Here is a 15,290-nt window from a genome sequence, read left to right on the forward strand (position 1 = left end):
ACTGACCGGCTTGTTCCATACTTGCAAAGTAGGTAGGTATACATGCGAACAAATGAGCGGCCGGCTCTAGAAAGGCAGATGGAGATTGATCGCTTGGTAAGTTGATTGAAGGACCTGCGGAGCATTTGCGCCGCCGTGGGTGGTGCTTTGTTGCTGATGAAGCACCCGATGTAATGGAAAACTAATTGTCACTGGTTGCGTTGGGGATGGATGCTGATGGAGCACTACCACACAAAGGAACGAGAGGCTTTTTTTCCAGCGTTTTTCATGCATTAAAAGGTAAGTCTTTGTTGTTTGCCGAAATAATCAAAGCATTGTATAGTGTCGGAAAGGATTTTGTTCTGAGAACGTGCATTTGGATAAACTTGCTTTGATAGTGTAATGCATGCGGACCTTTTGAAACGCATTGCTCACGTGAAAGCTTAGGAATGCATGACCAGATAAAGTGTTTAATGCATTTTTTCCTTTTGAAAAGTTGAATAAACCTTTTTGGCATTTCCATACAGCAAATGTTTAATTCAAGTGTATACAGCTTTCAGTTTTAGCGGTTTAAGCGGTTTTGAAAGATAATTTTCTTTGTGAAAAGGTAGATAATTTTTTGGATCTCGTGCGCTTTTTAAATAGATTAGTTTCTGTTTATTTTTGTTGCTGTAGTTTGTTTCAAGAAGACGTTGTATATGAAAAGGGGCTTTATATAAGAAAATTTGTAAAATGCCTAATCTGCCTAAAAATTAGATAAGAAAATACTTGTTCCAGATTTAGGCTTAGTTTCTGCAGCCCTCACTTTGTACCGTTAAAAGTGCCAAAACGATAAAAAAACGATCCACTAAGGAGTATTTCGACCCAAATCCTGGCCAAAAATCAAAAACAATATTTTTAGATATCTCCATATTATTTTTCGTTTTTGTACTCTCAAATAGTAATACTAATTTGCCATGGGATTTTTGGATCAATATTGATTACTTGTGAGCAATGCTGGCTGCCAAAACTTCACCATAATTTACATGTTAGTTTTATCGCAATTACCCATGAAAAAATGTTCGTGTTTTATCGTGTTTTTCTGGGTTATCATTGATTTTTAAGATGAAAATCAATATAGGTACCAATAATGAAGGTATGTAAAAACGTTTCCAAGTATAATTCGATCTGAAATTGTTTTCAGGTGATCCAGGATGATACCTTTTTTACAAAAATATGGTTTACTAAATTTGACTTTCGATTAGGTTCCAAACCCGATCAAGCAACAAAATTGTCAGCGTTGGGAAGATTGGAGTTTCCTTAATAAGCTCCATAAACAACATTTCACGTATCCTCACGTAATCGTGAGTTGTTTTTATTTTAATACTAGCAGACCAGACGAACTCCGTTTCGCTCAAAATTGATTTTTTCTCTGATTAGATTTTGAGTTATGAAGAAATTGGTTTTTCATTTCACAGTAAAAAAAAATTGTAATATCACATCAGATTTGATGCACATCATCGCCGTCGTAAATCAGATGTGATATTACATCTGTTTTGTGTAACAAAAAGTGACGTAATTAGCATTTTCTTCCAAAATAAAGCGCTGTAAGAAATTTGTGACGTAATATGTTCGACGTAACGACAAAAACGACGTAATAAGAAGGCAAATGAAACCGCGCTTTCGGCAGCTGGGTTAGGGGTGCTCAGGAATTTTCTTTCATGCTTCTAAAATATATTTAAAAAAAATTTATATTGTAATTTATTTCTCATAATTTCCGTCAGTATACAACATCATAGTGAATTATTGATTCTCTTTTCAACTAACATGATTTTGAAACAACAAGTTTTTGTATACTAACAATATTACAAATTTTTAGTTTAGGATTTCATGATTTTATGGGCCCTCCTTAGCCGTGCGGTAAGATGCGCGGCTACAAAGCAAGACCATGCTGAGGGTGGCTGGGTTCGACTCCCGGTGCCGGTCTAGACAATTTTCGAATTGGAAATTGTCTCGACTTCCCTGGGCATAAAAGTATCATCATGTTAGCCTCATGATATACGAATGCAGAAATGGTAACTTGGCTTAGAAACCTCGCAGTTAATAACTGTGGCAGTGCTTAATGAACACTAAGCTGCGAGGCGGCAATGTCCCAGTGGGGGATGTAATGCCAATGAAGAGAGATTTCATGATTTTATATTCTTAGATTTTTAGTTAGTGTTTAAGGATTTGTGAGGACTTGATTTCATGATTTCATGATTTTATATTCTTAGATTTTTAGTTAGTGGTTCCTTTAAGTATTCCTCCAGAGCTTCCCTAGGGAATTCCTCCAAAAGTTTCTTTGGAAAATCCTCCAAAAGTTCCTCAAATCATTCGTCCAGGAGTTCAAACGGCAATTCTTCCAAAAGCTCCTCCGGAAATTCCTTCCAAAGTTCCTCGGGAATTTCCTCTCAAAATTTCTCCAAAAATTCTTTCGAAAATTCTTCCGCAAGTTTCTTTTCAAATTTCTCCAGAAATTCCGTTGCAAATTTCGTATGCAGCTTTTTTTTAAATTTCTCCAGAAGTTCCTCCGAAAATTCCTCCAGTCTATTCGGAAATTCCACCAGGAGTTCTTTTGGAAATTCCTCCAGAATTTTCTCCAGAAACCTCCAGAAGTTCCTTCAGAAATTCCTCCAGGAGTCCCTTAGGAAATTCCTTCAAGACTTCGGCAATTCCTTCAAAAGATTTAAAATAAAAATCCTTTAGGAGTTCCACCAGAAATTCTTCCAGGATATCATAAAAGAAATATCTCTAGGAGTTCTTTCAAAAAGTTCTGCAGAAGTTCTTCTGAAAATTTCTCCAGAACTTACTCTAAGAAATCCTCTGAAAATCCCTTCAGAGTATTCTATGGAGTTTCTCAAAATATTCTTTCAAGAGCTCCTGCGCAAATCAATCCTTCCTGAAGTTACTCAAAAAATATCTTCCAGAAGTTCCACCAGAAATTCCTGCAGGAGTTTCTCAAGGAATTTCTCCAGAAGTTCCTTACGAAACTCTTCCAGGAGCTCCTTGAGAAAGCCCTTCTGGAATTGATCCAGAAATTTCTCCAGAATATCGTCCAGGAGATCCTTAAAGAAATTTCCCAAGAGTTCGTTCGGAAATTATTCAAGAAGACCCTAAGGAAGTTCATCCAGGAGTTTCTTCAAGACGTCCTCTGGAAGCTCCTCCAGCAGTTCCTTTGAAAATTAACCAAAAAGATCTTCCGAATTTTCTGGTTTTCCTTCGGAAGTTTTTATTTTTCAAAAGTTCTCCGGAAATACCTCCAGAAGCTCCCATGGAATTTTTTTCCAGAGTACCTTCACAAATTCTTTCAGAAGTTTTTGATTTTGGAAACTCTTCCAGGAGTTCTTCAAGTAATTCGTCCAAGAGTTTCTCTAAAAGGCTCTCAAGGAAGGAAAATTAAACTTCCTTTAAATATTCCTCCACAAGCTCCTCTAGAACTTTTCCAGGAAATTCTTTTAAAGGTTTCTTTTGAAAATCCTCCAAGAGATTATCCAAAAATACCTCCAGAAATTCTTTTGGAGATTCCTCCTTCGAAAATTACTCCAGAAGATCCTTCAGAAAATCCTTTGGAAATTTCTCCATAAGCCCTTCCTGAAAATTCCTCTAGAAGTTCCTTCGGAAATTCATAACGGCGTTCTTCTAGAAAACCAGCCGGGAGTTTCTCCGGAGAAACCTTTGGAAGTATTTTCTGGGAACTTCTTGAGGAGAAGCTTCAGGGAAGTTTTCAAATTTCTGGAGCAATTTCTGGAACTCATAGAAGAAATTGTGATGGAACTCTTGGAAGAATCTCTGGAGAATCCCTTTTAGAATTTTATGGAAGAATTTATGAGCTAACTCCAGAAGGAATTTCTGATAGAACTCTTGAAGAAATTTCTGCAGGAGTTCCGCCAAAAATTCCTTCTGTTTCTTCGGATTTTTCGGAGATCCTCCTAACCCAGAGATGCCTTCAAGAAATCTTCAGGAGTTAGCTCGAAAATCTTATCCGTCAATTCTTCTTAGAGTTCCTCCTGAAGTAATTTTTGAAGATCTTCTAGTAGAATTTCTTGATGAGCTTGTGGAGGAATTTTCGGAATAATTCTTGGGGGATTTTTTGGAGGGATTACTTGAGGATTTTTTGTGGCATTTGGGGAGGCACTCCTGGAAGGAATTCTTGATGAACTTTTAAAGGAATTTCTGGAGGATCTGCTGGAAAATTTTTAAGGGTGCTCCATGAGGACTTCCCGGAGGAATTCTTAGAAGAATTGACGGATGAGCTCGTGGAAAATTCCCAAATTTCTGATTAAAATTAATCTCTGTGATAGGAGGGTAAGGGGATCAAGCAGTTTCTGAAAGAACTCTGGATGATTTTCTAAAGATCTCCTGAAGATTTTCCGAATAATCTAGGGAGGTTTACTGGAGGTTTTTTCGAAGGGATTTCTGACTGAATTTTTGGAGACCTTCTGAAGGAATACGTGTGGGAACTCCTGAAGGACTTTCCGGGAAAATTCCTGGAAAATCTACCGAAGAAACTCCTGAAGGAATTTTCGGAGACCTTCTGGAGCAATTTCCGGAAGAACTACTGGAGGAATATCTTGAGGAACTCCTGGAGGGATTCATGAAGACAGTTTCGGAAAATTTTCCGAAGGAGCTCCTGGAAGATTTTATTGAGGAACTTTTCTGGGAAACTTCTGGGAATTTTTGGAGAATTTCTTGGAGAAATTTCAGGCGAATTTCTGAAGATCTTTCCGAACCAACTCGTGAATATTTTTTTGGAGGAACACCAGGAGAAATGTCTGTGGGAATTTTCAAAGAAGCTTCTATAACGAATTTTTTGAAGAAACTACCAAAGGAACTTCTGGATGAATTTTTAAAAGAACTCTTTCTGGAAATTCGGGAGAGACTCCTAAAGGAATTTTCGAAGGAACTCCTGGAGATATTCTTGAGAAACTCCTGGAAGAATTTCTGGAGGATCGCCTGGAGAAATTTTCGCATGAACTTTTGGAAGAATTTTCGGAGGAAGTTCTGAAGAGACTTTGGGAGAAAATCCCGATGGTATTTCTGGGGGAGCTTTTAGAAGGTTTTCCAAACAAATTTTCTGAGAAATTTCCTGGAAAAGTTCGACAGGTACTTCTTCGACAGTAATTTCCGAAAGAACTCTTGGGGAATATTTCTTGAGGAACTCCTGGAGGATATTCTTGTGAAATTTTTGAATCAATTAAGGAAGGAATTTTCAGAAGGATTCTTGGAGGATTTTTCGAAGGACTTTTCGAAAGAGCTCCTGGAAGAGCTTCCTGAAGAACTTCTGGTTAATTTGTTTGAGAAACTTTTGGGAGAATTTTTGGTGGATTTTTTTAAGGAATTTTCGCAGGATTTCTTGGAGAAATTTCTGAATAAATTTTTAGACAAACTTTTGGTGAACGTTCTGAAGGAACTCCTGGAGTAATTTTTGATGGAACTCCTGGAGGAATTACCAAAGCAGCTTCTGGGGCAGTTTCTGGAAAAACTTACGGAGGAATTTGGAGAAATTTCCAAAGGAATTCCTGAAGGATCTTCTAGAGTAATTTGCGAAGAAAATTCTGGAGGGACTTAGGGAGGAATCTCCGAAGGAATTTCTTGACGTATTTTTGGATAATCTTTTGGAGAATTTTACAAAGAAGCTTTTAGAAGAATTTCATGGAAAAGTTCTAGAGGAGCTTGTGGAGGAATATTTAAAGAAAGTTGGAGGAACATCAGGAGAAATTCCTGGAAGAGATTCAGAAAAATTTGCGGAAGAATTTCCGAACAAGTCTTCAAAGGAATTCCTTGAGAACTTTTTAGAGGAACTCTTGGATGAATTGCTTGAAGAACTCCTTGAAGAATTAAAAAAAAACTCCTGATCCTTCCCGAAAAAACTCCTGATATTTCCGGATAAATTTCAAAAGGAACTCGTGGGGGAGTTTCCAGAGGACGACTTGGAGAAACTCTGGAGAATTTCGGGAGAAATTCCTTAAGAAACTCCTGGAGGAATTTCTGGTGGAACTTGTGGAAGTTTTTATTTGTTTGAGTAACTTCAGGAAGGATTGGTTTGCGCAGGAGCTTTTGAAAGAATATCTTGAGAAACTCCATAGAACGCTTTCTTGGATTTCTTGGAGTAATTTCTGAAAAAAAATTCAGAAGAACTTCTGCAGAACTTGTTGAAGGAACTCCTAGAGCCATTTCTTTTATGATCTCCTGGCAGAATTTCTGGTGGAACTCCAATAGGTTTTTTTTTTTTTTTAGAATCTTTTGAAGAAATTGCCGAACTCCTGGAGGTATTTCCTGAGGGACTCCTGGAGGAATTCCTTGGAGGACTTCTTCAGGAATTTCTGAAGGAACTTCTGGAGGTTTCTGGAGAAATTTCCAAAGGAACTCTTGGTGGAATTTCCGAAGAGACTGGAGGAATTTTCGGAGGAACTTCTGGATAAATTAAAAAAAAAGCTGCTTAAGGAATTTGGAACAGAATTTCTGGAGAAATTTCCAAAGGAACTTGCGGAAGAATTTTCGAAGGAACTTGTGGAGAAATTTTGAGAGGAAATTCCCGATGAACTTTGGAAATAATATCCGGAGGAATTGCCGATTGAACTCCTGGACGATTTGAGGAACTTTTGGAAGATTTTCCAAATAAAAATTTGGGTGAATTTCCTGGGGAAGCTCTGGAGGAATACTTAAAGGAACTTCTGGAGGAATTCATGGATGAGTTTTAGAAAGAATATGCGGAAAAAGTTCCGCAGGATCTCCTGGACGAAATCCTTGAGGAACTCCTGAAGGAATTTCCAAAAACTCCTGGAGAAATTTGCGCAGGTACTCCTGAAATATTTTTCGGAGAATTAAAAAAAACTCTTGGACTTTGTCCTGGAGGAATTACTCCTGGAGAAAATTCGGGACAAATCAAGCATACGAATGATATTCAATTTGCAAAAAAAAAAATAACCGCGGTAGAGGTTGGTACTCGGATTCTGATGGCTTTTCCGCAAACGGGACCTGTCTAGAGAGTAGGAGGAGATATTTAACAAAAATGATTTTCGTACAGCCGAGTTGCCGAATAATATACAATTATTTAAAAAAATTATAAACATTTAAAGAATTGATTTTAAATCTATTTTTTTAAATTTTTCTTCGTAGTACGCAAGTCTGGCCAAGAGCTTTTTTTCGCTATATTAGTATGACGTTGGAATTTGGTTTTCTCTCATCGGTAAATTATTTACGTTTAGGTACGAACTATTTTTTCAGCTAGGATTTCACAAAACAAAAGAACTTTAAAAAACAAGTATACCTATAACAAATATTTTTCAGATCAGTTCTAATGTGCCGTATGAGATGGTTACCTGTTTTCTCGGATTGATGCTGGTTGACATTTGTGATCGGATTATCCGCTTTGTCTTCCTTTTCTCTCTGCACTTTCACTGGGTCCGGTTGTTGCTGTTTCGCTTTTTTCCTGGAGCACCGGACCCGTCAACGCGCCCCCTGTGTCATCATCGTGATTGTTGATCCCGTGGATTTGCTCTGCAACAAAAACGAAACAACCATTTGAAAATATGTCTGCGTTTCCATGCATCGGAGATAATCTTACCTGCTGGGTTCCTTTATTGCCGATGTATCCAGATTCTTCAAAAAATGGGGGCTTTCCGTGGCCACGAATTATTTTTTCCTTCAGAAGTGCACTCGAAACACGAACAATCAAATGAAAACTTCTCGAATGACTCAGATGACAGTTGTGATTCGGTTTCGTAATATTACATAGATTTGGCGCTATATATCACATTTCAATGTAATATTTTGTGTGTTTTTAAACTAAAATGATGTGCATCATTTTGAATGTAATAAAATACATAAGTAATGAGGTAATTTTATGCTAGTTTAGCGCAGACATAAACATATTTTCAACAATTAGATTTTGCGTCGAGCGATGTACAAACCCATCGATCTGACGTAAAAATACGTAAAATCCATTTTTACAGAAGTTGTGTCACGGCATATTAATATTTTTTTTGCTGTGTTGTATTTGTATTGTAGCCCCCCTTTCCAAAGTGAGTAGGGGTCTCGAACCATCTTAAGAACATTCCCCGGCCCCAGAAACCTCTGCATACAAATTTTTATGCCGATCGGTTCAGTATTTTCCGAGTCTATAAGGTTCAGACAGACAAAAATTCATTTTTATGTATACAGATAGTGAAATTAACTAAGAAAAGCTATTAATTGTAAAAATGCATGAACTCCTGTACGATATGTGTATAAAAGTGTCTTTCTCAAATTGATGCTTCCCAAAAGTATAACCTTGTTTTTTGTCTCAGTCGATTCTTTAACTAATTTATTGTCAAATTACCCAAAGAATATTATTATTTGATGCCTCTAAATATTTTTAAAATTTGAACAAAAAGAAAATAAAACGGGCTGCAGAATTAGCCAAATGTAGGATGAAAACCGGTAAACAGTAAGAAAGTGTGAGAACAGAGATCGAGTATAAAGCGAGATGTGAATGAAGAAGATTAACTTCAATAGCAACCTCTTAGCTTTCCAAATGTTTCACCGTGTGTCATTTTCGATATGGTGCACCGGCGGTTCAACACGAGGTTCAACGTGAAAAATCGAATTTATTAGGGTAAAACGTCCTAATGTTGTATTATATATACCACACAGGCCACTTCGGCCTTAGTCTGAATAAATAAATAAATAATCCTAATGTTGTGGTATGTCCTAATGTTGCGGTAGTGTTAAAATAGTCAATTCTGGATATAACAGCACCAAAAATAATTGTGGATCCGCTAAAACTCTTCGAATCAGCCACTAGAACACCATTTGTTTGACAAAATTCCGTTCGAAATGATGAAAAATCAACATTTTTGAATAAAAAATGCATCCTTTAAGCCTATTATTGGGGTAGTGCTAAGGTCCTATTGTTGTGGTATCACTCTCCATAAGAAATACACGCAATACCGCAACAATAGGACTGACCTTCAAAAAATATCACAACGATAGGCAACTGCGTCCTATTATTGCGGTAGTTTGATTTTATTGTGACAAAACAAAACAACAAAAGTATAGCACAATTGACATAATGTTTACGAATTTAGAGATAATGAGTATCCTATTCGACTACTGCAATGCGAAAAAAGGATGAACAGTTCATTTTTAAAGATTTTTCGAAATCAATTTTGTTCTGACGCGGTGCTTAACCCCTCCATAATAGGTCGTTTTACCCTATACATATTAGCAAAAACATGTCTACTACAATTTTGCTAAACATTTGATTTTCCGTTGGCTTTCGATTAACTTTAATCGATTATGTGCACAAAAAACATCAGGCATCCTTATTTTTTTGTGATGACATTTTGAAGTGTGTGTGTTTAACGTGTATCGATCCTTTTTGGCACGGATGGCGCCACATGCGGGGTCGCCAAAATTTCGTGAGAGTGAATCATATTGTTAATATAGTATATTTGCTGCTATTCAACATCACTTTGGAGGGAGTAATACGAAGGGCAGCGATTGACACGAGTGGTACAGTTATTTGGTTTCGCCGACGACATTGATTTTATGCGTAACTTTGAGAGGATGGAGGAAGCCTATATCAGACTGAAAAACGAAGCTAAACGGATTAGACTAGTTATGATTACGATAGACATGATAGGAAGAGGCGCATGAGAGGACAACGTAATGGTAGGAAATCTTACGTACTTTGGACTCAGCTCCGATCGATTAGACTTCGCCGCCCTAGCAAACTGATTATATACAAAACGCTTATTAGACTGATAGTTCTCTACGGACACGAGACCTAAACGATGCTCGTGGAGGACCAACGCGCACTGGGAGTTTTCGAAAGAAAAGTGCTGCGTACCATCTATGGTGGGGTGCAGATGGCGGACGGTACGTTGAGTTGCATCATCTGCTGGGAGAGCCATCCATTGTTGACACCCCGAAAATCGGAAGACTGCGGTGGGCCGGGCATGTAGCCAGAATGTCCGATGGGAACAAGAAGGCGAGGTAAACAGCGAGCAAGGTGGAAGATGACTTGCGGACCCTCCGTAGACTGCGTGGTTGGTGACGTGTAGCCATGGACCGAGCCGAATGGAGAAGACTCTTATATACCGCACAGGCCACTTCGGCCTTAGTCTGAATAAAAAAAATCAAGCTTTATCTGGAATAAGGGCGAATGTCGCAAGAGAGAATTCTCTTCGCCGACTTCCCCTCTTTTAAATTTAAGTGACAAGCAGATGATTTTGTTGCGGTTTTCCCCTCAGAACGAAAGAAAACAATGAAAACTTGCATTCTGAGGTGATAAACCGCGATGAAATCCTCTGCTTGTCACTTTTATTTAAAAGAGGGGAAGTCCACGAAGAGAATCCTCTCTTGCGACATTCGCCCTTTTACCAGATAGAGCTTGAAATATAATAATAAAAACTGCACTGAAACAAATTATTTTATTGACGATAAGTAAAATGAATTTCAATTATTTGCGTATGGGTATGACAATTAATCTGAAGTACCTATTGCGCTTTTTGCTCTTTACAAGAGTTTTACGAGAATTCTTTTCTCTCAGTGATCTTTTTCTCACACTCAATACCCTCAAACATTTTTGATTTTCCGTGTATATTATTTTTGTGTGAGTGCTCAATCTGAAAACAAATAGACAGAGTGTACACGCTTACATGTGACTAACAAGTAATGTGTTATTATTAGGTAGATTCCAGTAGTAAAAATCGAACAACCTGAAATGCGAGTGAGTGTGAGGAAAATAAGCTGTGAAATCACAATCTACAGATAACGTTTTAAATTGGTGAAATCGGCAATATTATCTTTGATATTAGTAAACATTTGTAAATTAAGGTTACACAGAACCTTTACTTACTTATCTTTATAAAAGCTGTAACATAAAGCTTCATTTGATATTCCAAATGGAAACTATCACTGCTCATTATGGCTATTGGAAAAAGTAACCTGTTATCATCAGAACAATTAAAGCTACAGTCTCTCGGAGAGCCTCTGCTGCCGACTCAGCAATGACTAGCGATTCATACGGGCCCAGTGTTAGGCTATACGGAACGATAGTTTGTCCAACTTTGTATCGAGAATCTGTTCCAACTACTCGCACGACCGTATTGTTTCCAACATCATGAAGATACCCCAAATCGACAGTCGTAATTCTGTTCTCCAAATTCACGACAGTTATGAAATATCTATCATACGCTTCGTTGGGATCGTCCTGTGGTTTGATGTAACGAACAAATGCGAAAACATTTTCTGCCAACGCTCGGGATTTAAAGTATCCATGGGTGTAAACGCGGTTTTTTCGCAAAGCAACCGCATCCACGTAGAACTGATATGTACTGTAGTCTGCCTCCTGTTGCTTCCGTAGATTGGTCTGACGGTAATATGGATTCATTGGTAGCCACGTTTTGTTCGCCGTTGAAAAACCTGCATTGTAGGAGTCATCCCACTGAAAAGGAGTACGCTGGGGATCCCTAGATTTCCACTTGTACTCCTCGGGTCCAACATTGCAACCCTGTGGATCGAGGCTGTCTTCGTAGGAAATGTCTCTGTAGTCCAGCATTCCTATCTCTTCGCCATTGTAGGTTACGGCTACGCCAGGCAACGTTAATAAGATTAACAGCATGCCGTCGATGCGTTCCGGACCGTAGCGACTACCGACTCGAGGTTGATCGTGGTTCCCTAGCTGAAAAATGGCATTGGATAGCATTCACATTTTGCTAATTTGGTACTCGTATCGTTGGATAAAAATACGGATTTTGTTTAGGTGCATCCGTGAGGATAAAAGCCACTTACCACCCAGTTAGTAATCTTTCCCCGCGGCATGTTTTCAAGGAAGCGATCGATGACATATTTAAAGTCACTGGCTTTGGAATCAGTATTCAGCTCGGTGATCATGGCAAAGTTGAACGGAAAGTGGGCTCGCTGTTCGGTGCCATCGTCCGATTCATAGTACCGCATGATCATGTCCAAACTAATGTAGGCTTCAGTCATCATTATTCTGAAAATAAATTTTCCTAAATAATCTCAACATGTTGGTCATTTGAAAATAAAATTACATCGCTTCTCGATCATTTTCCTCAACAAACTCGTCTATGACGCGTCTCCAGTGGCCAATTACGTCATATGTTTCCATCTAATGTTTGCAATAATGAACTATGGTAGTTATTTAATGTAATTCAGGGTATTGCTTACCAAACTGTTTGTATACATATGATTGGTGTAACCGTAGCTTAACGGATCAGATGGATCGTCAACGGGTTCGTCCCGGAAGAATTCATCCTCGAACATGTGATTTATGGCATCCACACGAAATCCAGAGGCGCCTTTTCCCATCCAAAAGCGCAGAATGTCGTCGAACTCTGCAATCACCTTTTCATTGCGATAATTCAAATCTGGTTGTCCTACCTCGAATTGGTGGAGGTAGTATTCTTTTCGAATGTCGCTCCATTCCCATGCTGATCCATAGAATACAGAATTCTGGAAATATATCACCAATATTTGACTCTTTTTAATAAACGTATCAATATGCGACCATAATTACCCAGTTATTCGGAACATCGGGCTTGTCCTGTCCTTCAACTGGCTTACCAGGGTGCCACACGTAGTAATCCTTGTAGGGCTCTAAGCCGTGTTCCGATTGGTTAAACCACCAGTGCTCTATGCTGGAGTGATTCGGCACAAAATCCAAAATTATTCTGATTCCAAGCTTCTTTGCCTCGTCGAACAGTTTTTCCAGATCCTCGTTGGTGCCAAACAGTTCGTCGACTTCAAGAAAGTCACTCACATCATAACCGAAATCTCGTTGAGGTGATTTGAACACCGGACTCAGCCACGTTGCGTCGATTCCGGTATCCTTGAGATATTGGAGTTTCTCCGTTATACCTTTGATGTCCCCGATTCCATCTCCATTGGTGTCGTAGAAAGAGCGAGGATAGATTTGATAGAATACGGCCGTTTCCCACCAGTCTTTATTGGGTTGTTCTTGGCTGATACTAAAGACTACTAGTGTGACCAGACCGAGCAGTAAGGTCTTCATTATGCAAGCGATCTAATTGAGCTACCGATCTGTGCCACTGATAAACTGACAATGCAAAGTTTGGAGCAATTGAACATCTTTATGGCGCGTGGCTTTATTATCTGTTCCTGGCAGATATCCCACTTCGTAGATAACGATGCACTATGGGAGTGTTCGTATAATGAAACGCGAAAATGGGTGGTGATTTAGCATTTGAGCACATAGTTTGAGCTAAAACCTATACACATATGTAAATTAAAAGAATTGGCAAAGGGTTGCTGTAAAATTTGTTTGATAATTGATCCAATATGAGACAGTTATGCTTGCAGCGGCAGTTTAATTTACACAGATAAAAATATGTTGTGATTTTATTTTATTTTCATGCACATATTTGGAGGATGCAATAAACGCAACTGTTCTTTTAAATCGAAATAAATTTAAACTGTGTCGGCTTGTAAAAATCAGCCAAACTTAATTGAATATGAAATGTTAATTCATTTGTAGTGATTAAATGCAATTTACCACGTCGTTTAATTTTCAAAACTATTTGCTGTGTGTATTTATTGTTCCCTCACAGGTGATGAAAATTAGTTCTCTATTTCACAGGTCAGTATTCCAAATAAAAACATCATTTTAGACACATTTCAACTCGTTGTCTAGATCTACCAAATCATGATTTCTCCTCTTGAATATTATGCAGTACAATATAAACGAACTGTCTAAAGCTACCCAAAATGAGCGAACCAAACAAGATTTGATCGAAATCAATTAACATTTTCCGAAATAAGTGGCAGTACAATTAGCTCGAGTCGCGGCTCTAAAATGTAAATAAGACTAACGAATTTCCGAACGGATAGCACTCATCGTTTCCAGTGCCGGTATTAAATCATTCATGATCCCAGATCGAAAGCGTTGATTGGATCCGATTTTTCTGGCTCCTGGCCCCAGCAAAGCGGTAAATTCGGAGGAAAAATGGAATGACTTCTTGACTCGATGATAATTTATTATTAAAACTGCTTTTCGTCGTTTTGCAGCCTTCGGTTGTTCGCTTACCTAATGGGCTGCAGGGGCCAACAAAGGTGAGATAATTAGTCTTGGAATATTCAAGTGTCATCTTCGAAGTTTATTCTCGCTTCGAAGAGGAAATACTTTTGCATTGAAAACAGGCATGTTTAAAATTCCACCCAAGAACGGGTCGACTGATAATGGAATACTGAATTATTTTGCAGGATTTGTTCTTTCCAGTCGCACGTGAATGTGCGATAAGAATAATTCATGGTTGGTATCGTTAATTGTAATATGCACAGTAAAGACAATTTCACGCGAAGAAAGAAGTTTTTCTTATGGCCATCCCTCGTGCCGTGCCAGTAAGCCGAGCTGGGTCTCCATCAAAAGCATTAGGCTATGGAAGTAGGTATCTAGTTCAGAAATTAGCAAAGAAAACGCAACAAAATATAATACTTGAGGGGGATGACACCGAAAAAAAAAAACAATTATACCAAGCGTTTATACTTATAAAAACTTAATTTATTTTCTCTTCTTACGATATGCTTACTACATGCTTCCTAAAGCATCTCCATGAAAAATCTTAAAGTTTGATACCCACCCATATTGCTAGGGTTCTGAACGTTTTTTCAAATTGGCCACTTCCCCCGGGGCACCTGGAACCTACTACTGAGCGGTCAGGGTAACTGATCGTCCTGAATATGCTTCCTGAAGCATCTCCATGAAAAATCTTGAAGTTTGATACCAATATTGATATGGTACCGGATAATATATACGTGATTGGAAGGATATACGTAATTGACCATAGTATCCGGAAACAGGTCTACTAAAATGGCCATATCTCGGATGTTTTTCAACGGATCTTAGCGCAACCACCCGCATTCAATTTTCAATAAGATCTAGTTTCTAGGAAAATAGTGTTCATCGAGGTAATTTTAGACCACACAAAAATACGAGCAACAGAAAAAATGTGTTTTTGACATGGCCTCCGAAAATCCGGAACATCTCCGGTGTCCGGTGGCCAGTATTCGTGACTATGTATGTTCCTAAATCTTGACTAAATTTGCCGTCGAATGCTTCCGGCTTTGTCCAATTTCATCAATTTTTCAAAAAGTTATAAAGATTTGAATTTGGGCCAAATTTTGCCTATCTCAATCATTTTGCCTAACCCCTGTAGTAGTTTAGGTATGGATAGTAGTAGTCAGGGGCCCTCCTTAGCCTAGCGGTAAGCTGCGCGGCTATAAAGAAAGACCATGCTGAGGGTCGATGGGTTCGATTCTCGTTGCCG

At 38.5% G+C, this 15,290-nt stretch overlaps 1 protein-coding gene across 1 annotated transcript; it reads right to left on the minus strand.

The window, feature by feature from the left end:
- Positions 1-10,400: 10,400 nt before the first annotated feature.
- Positions 10,401-14,354, minus strand: LOC134227850 (maltase 1-like). Its single transcript, XM_062709534.1, has 5 exons — positions 12,524-14,354; positions 12,175-12,459; positions 12,039-12,115; positions 11,776-11,980; positions 10,401-11,665 (listed from the first exon to the last, which is right to left on the minus strand). Exons 1-5 carry the CDS (start codon positions 13,016-13,018, stop codon positions 10,913-10,915), a joined length of 1,815 nt encoding a protein of 604 aa, XP_062565518.1. The 5' UTR covers positions 13,019-14,354; the 3' UTR covers positions 10,401-10,912.
- Between the last annotated feature and the right edge of the window lie 936 nt (positions 14,355-15,290).

This window comes from Armigeres subalbatus, chromosome 3 (genome assembly GCF_024139115.2).
Source record: "Armigeres subalbatus isolate Guangzhou_Male chromosome 3, GZ_Asu_2, whole genome shotgun sequence".
NCBI classification, from domain to species: Eukaryota; Metazoa; Arthropoda; class Insecta; order Diptera; family Culicidae; genus Armigeres; species Armigeres subalbatus.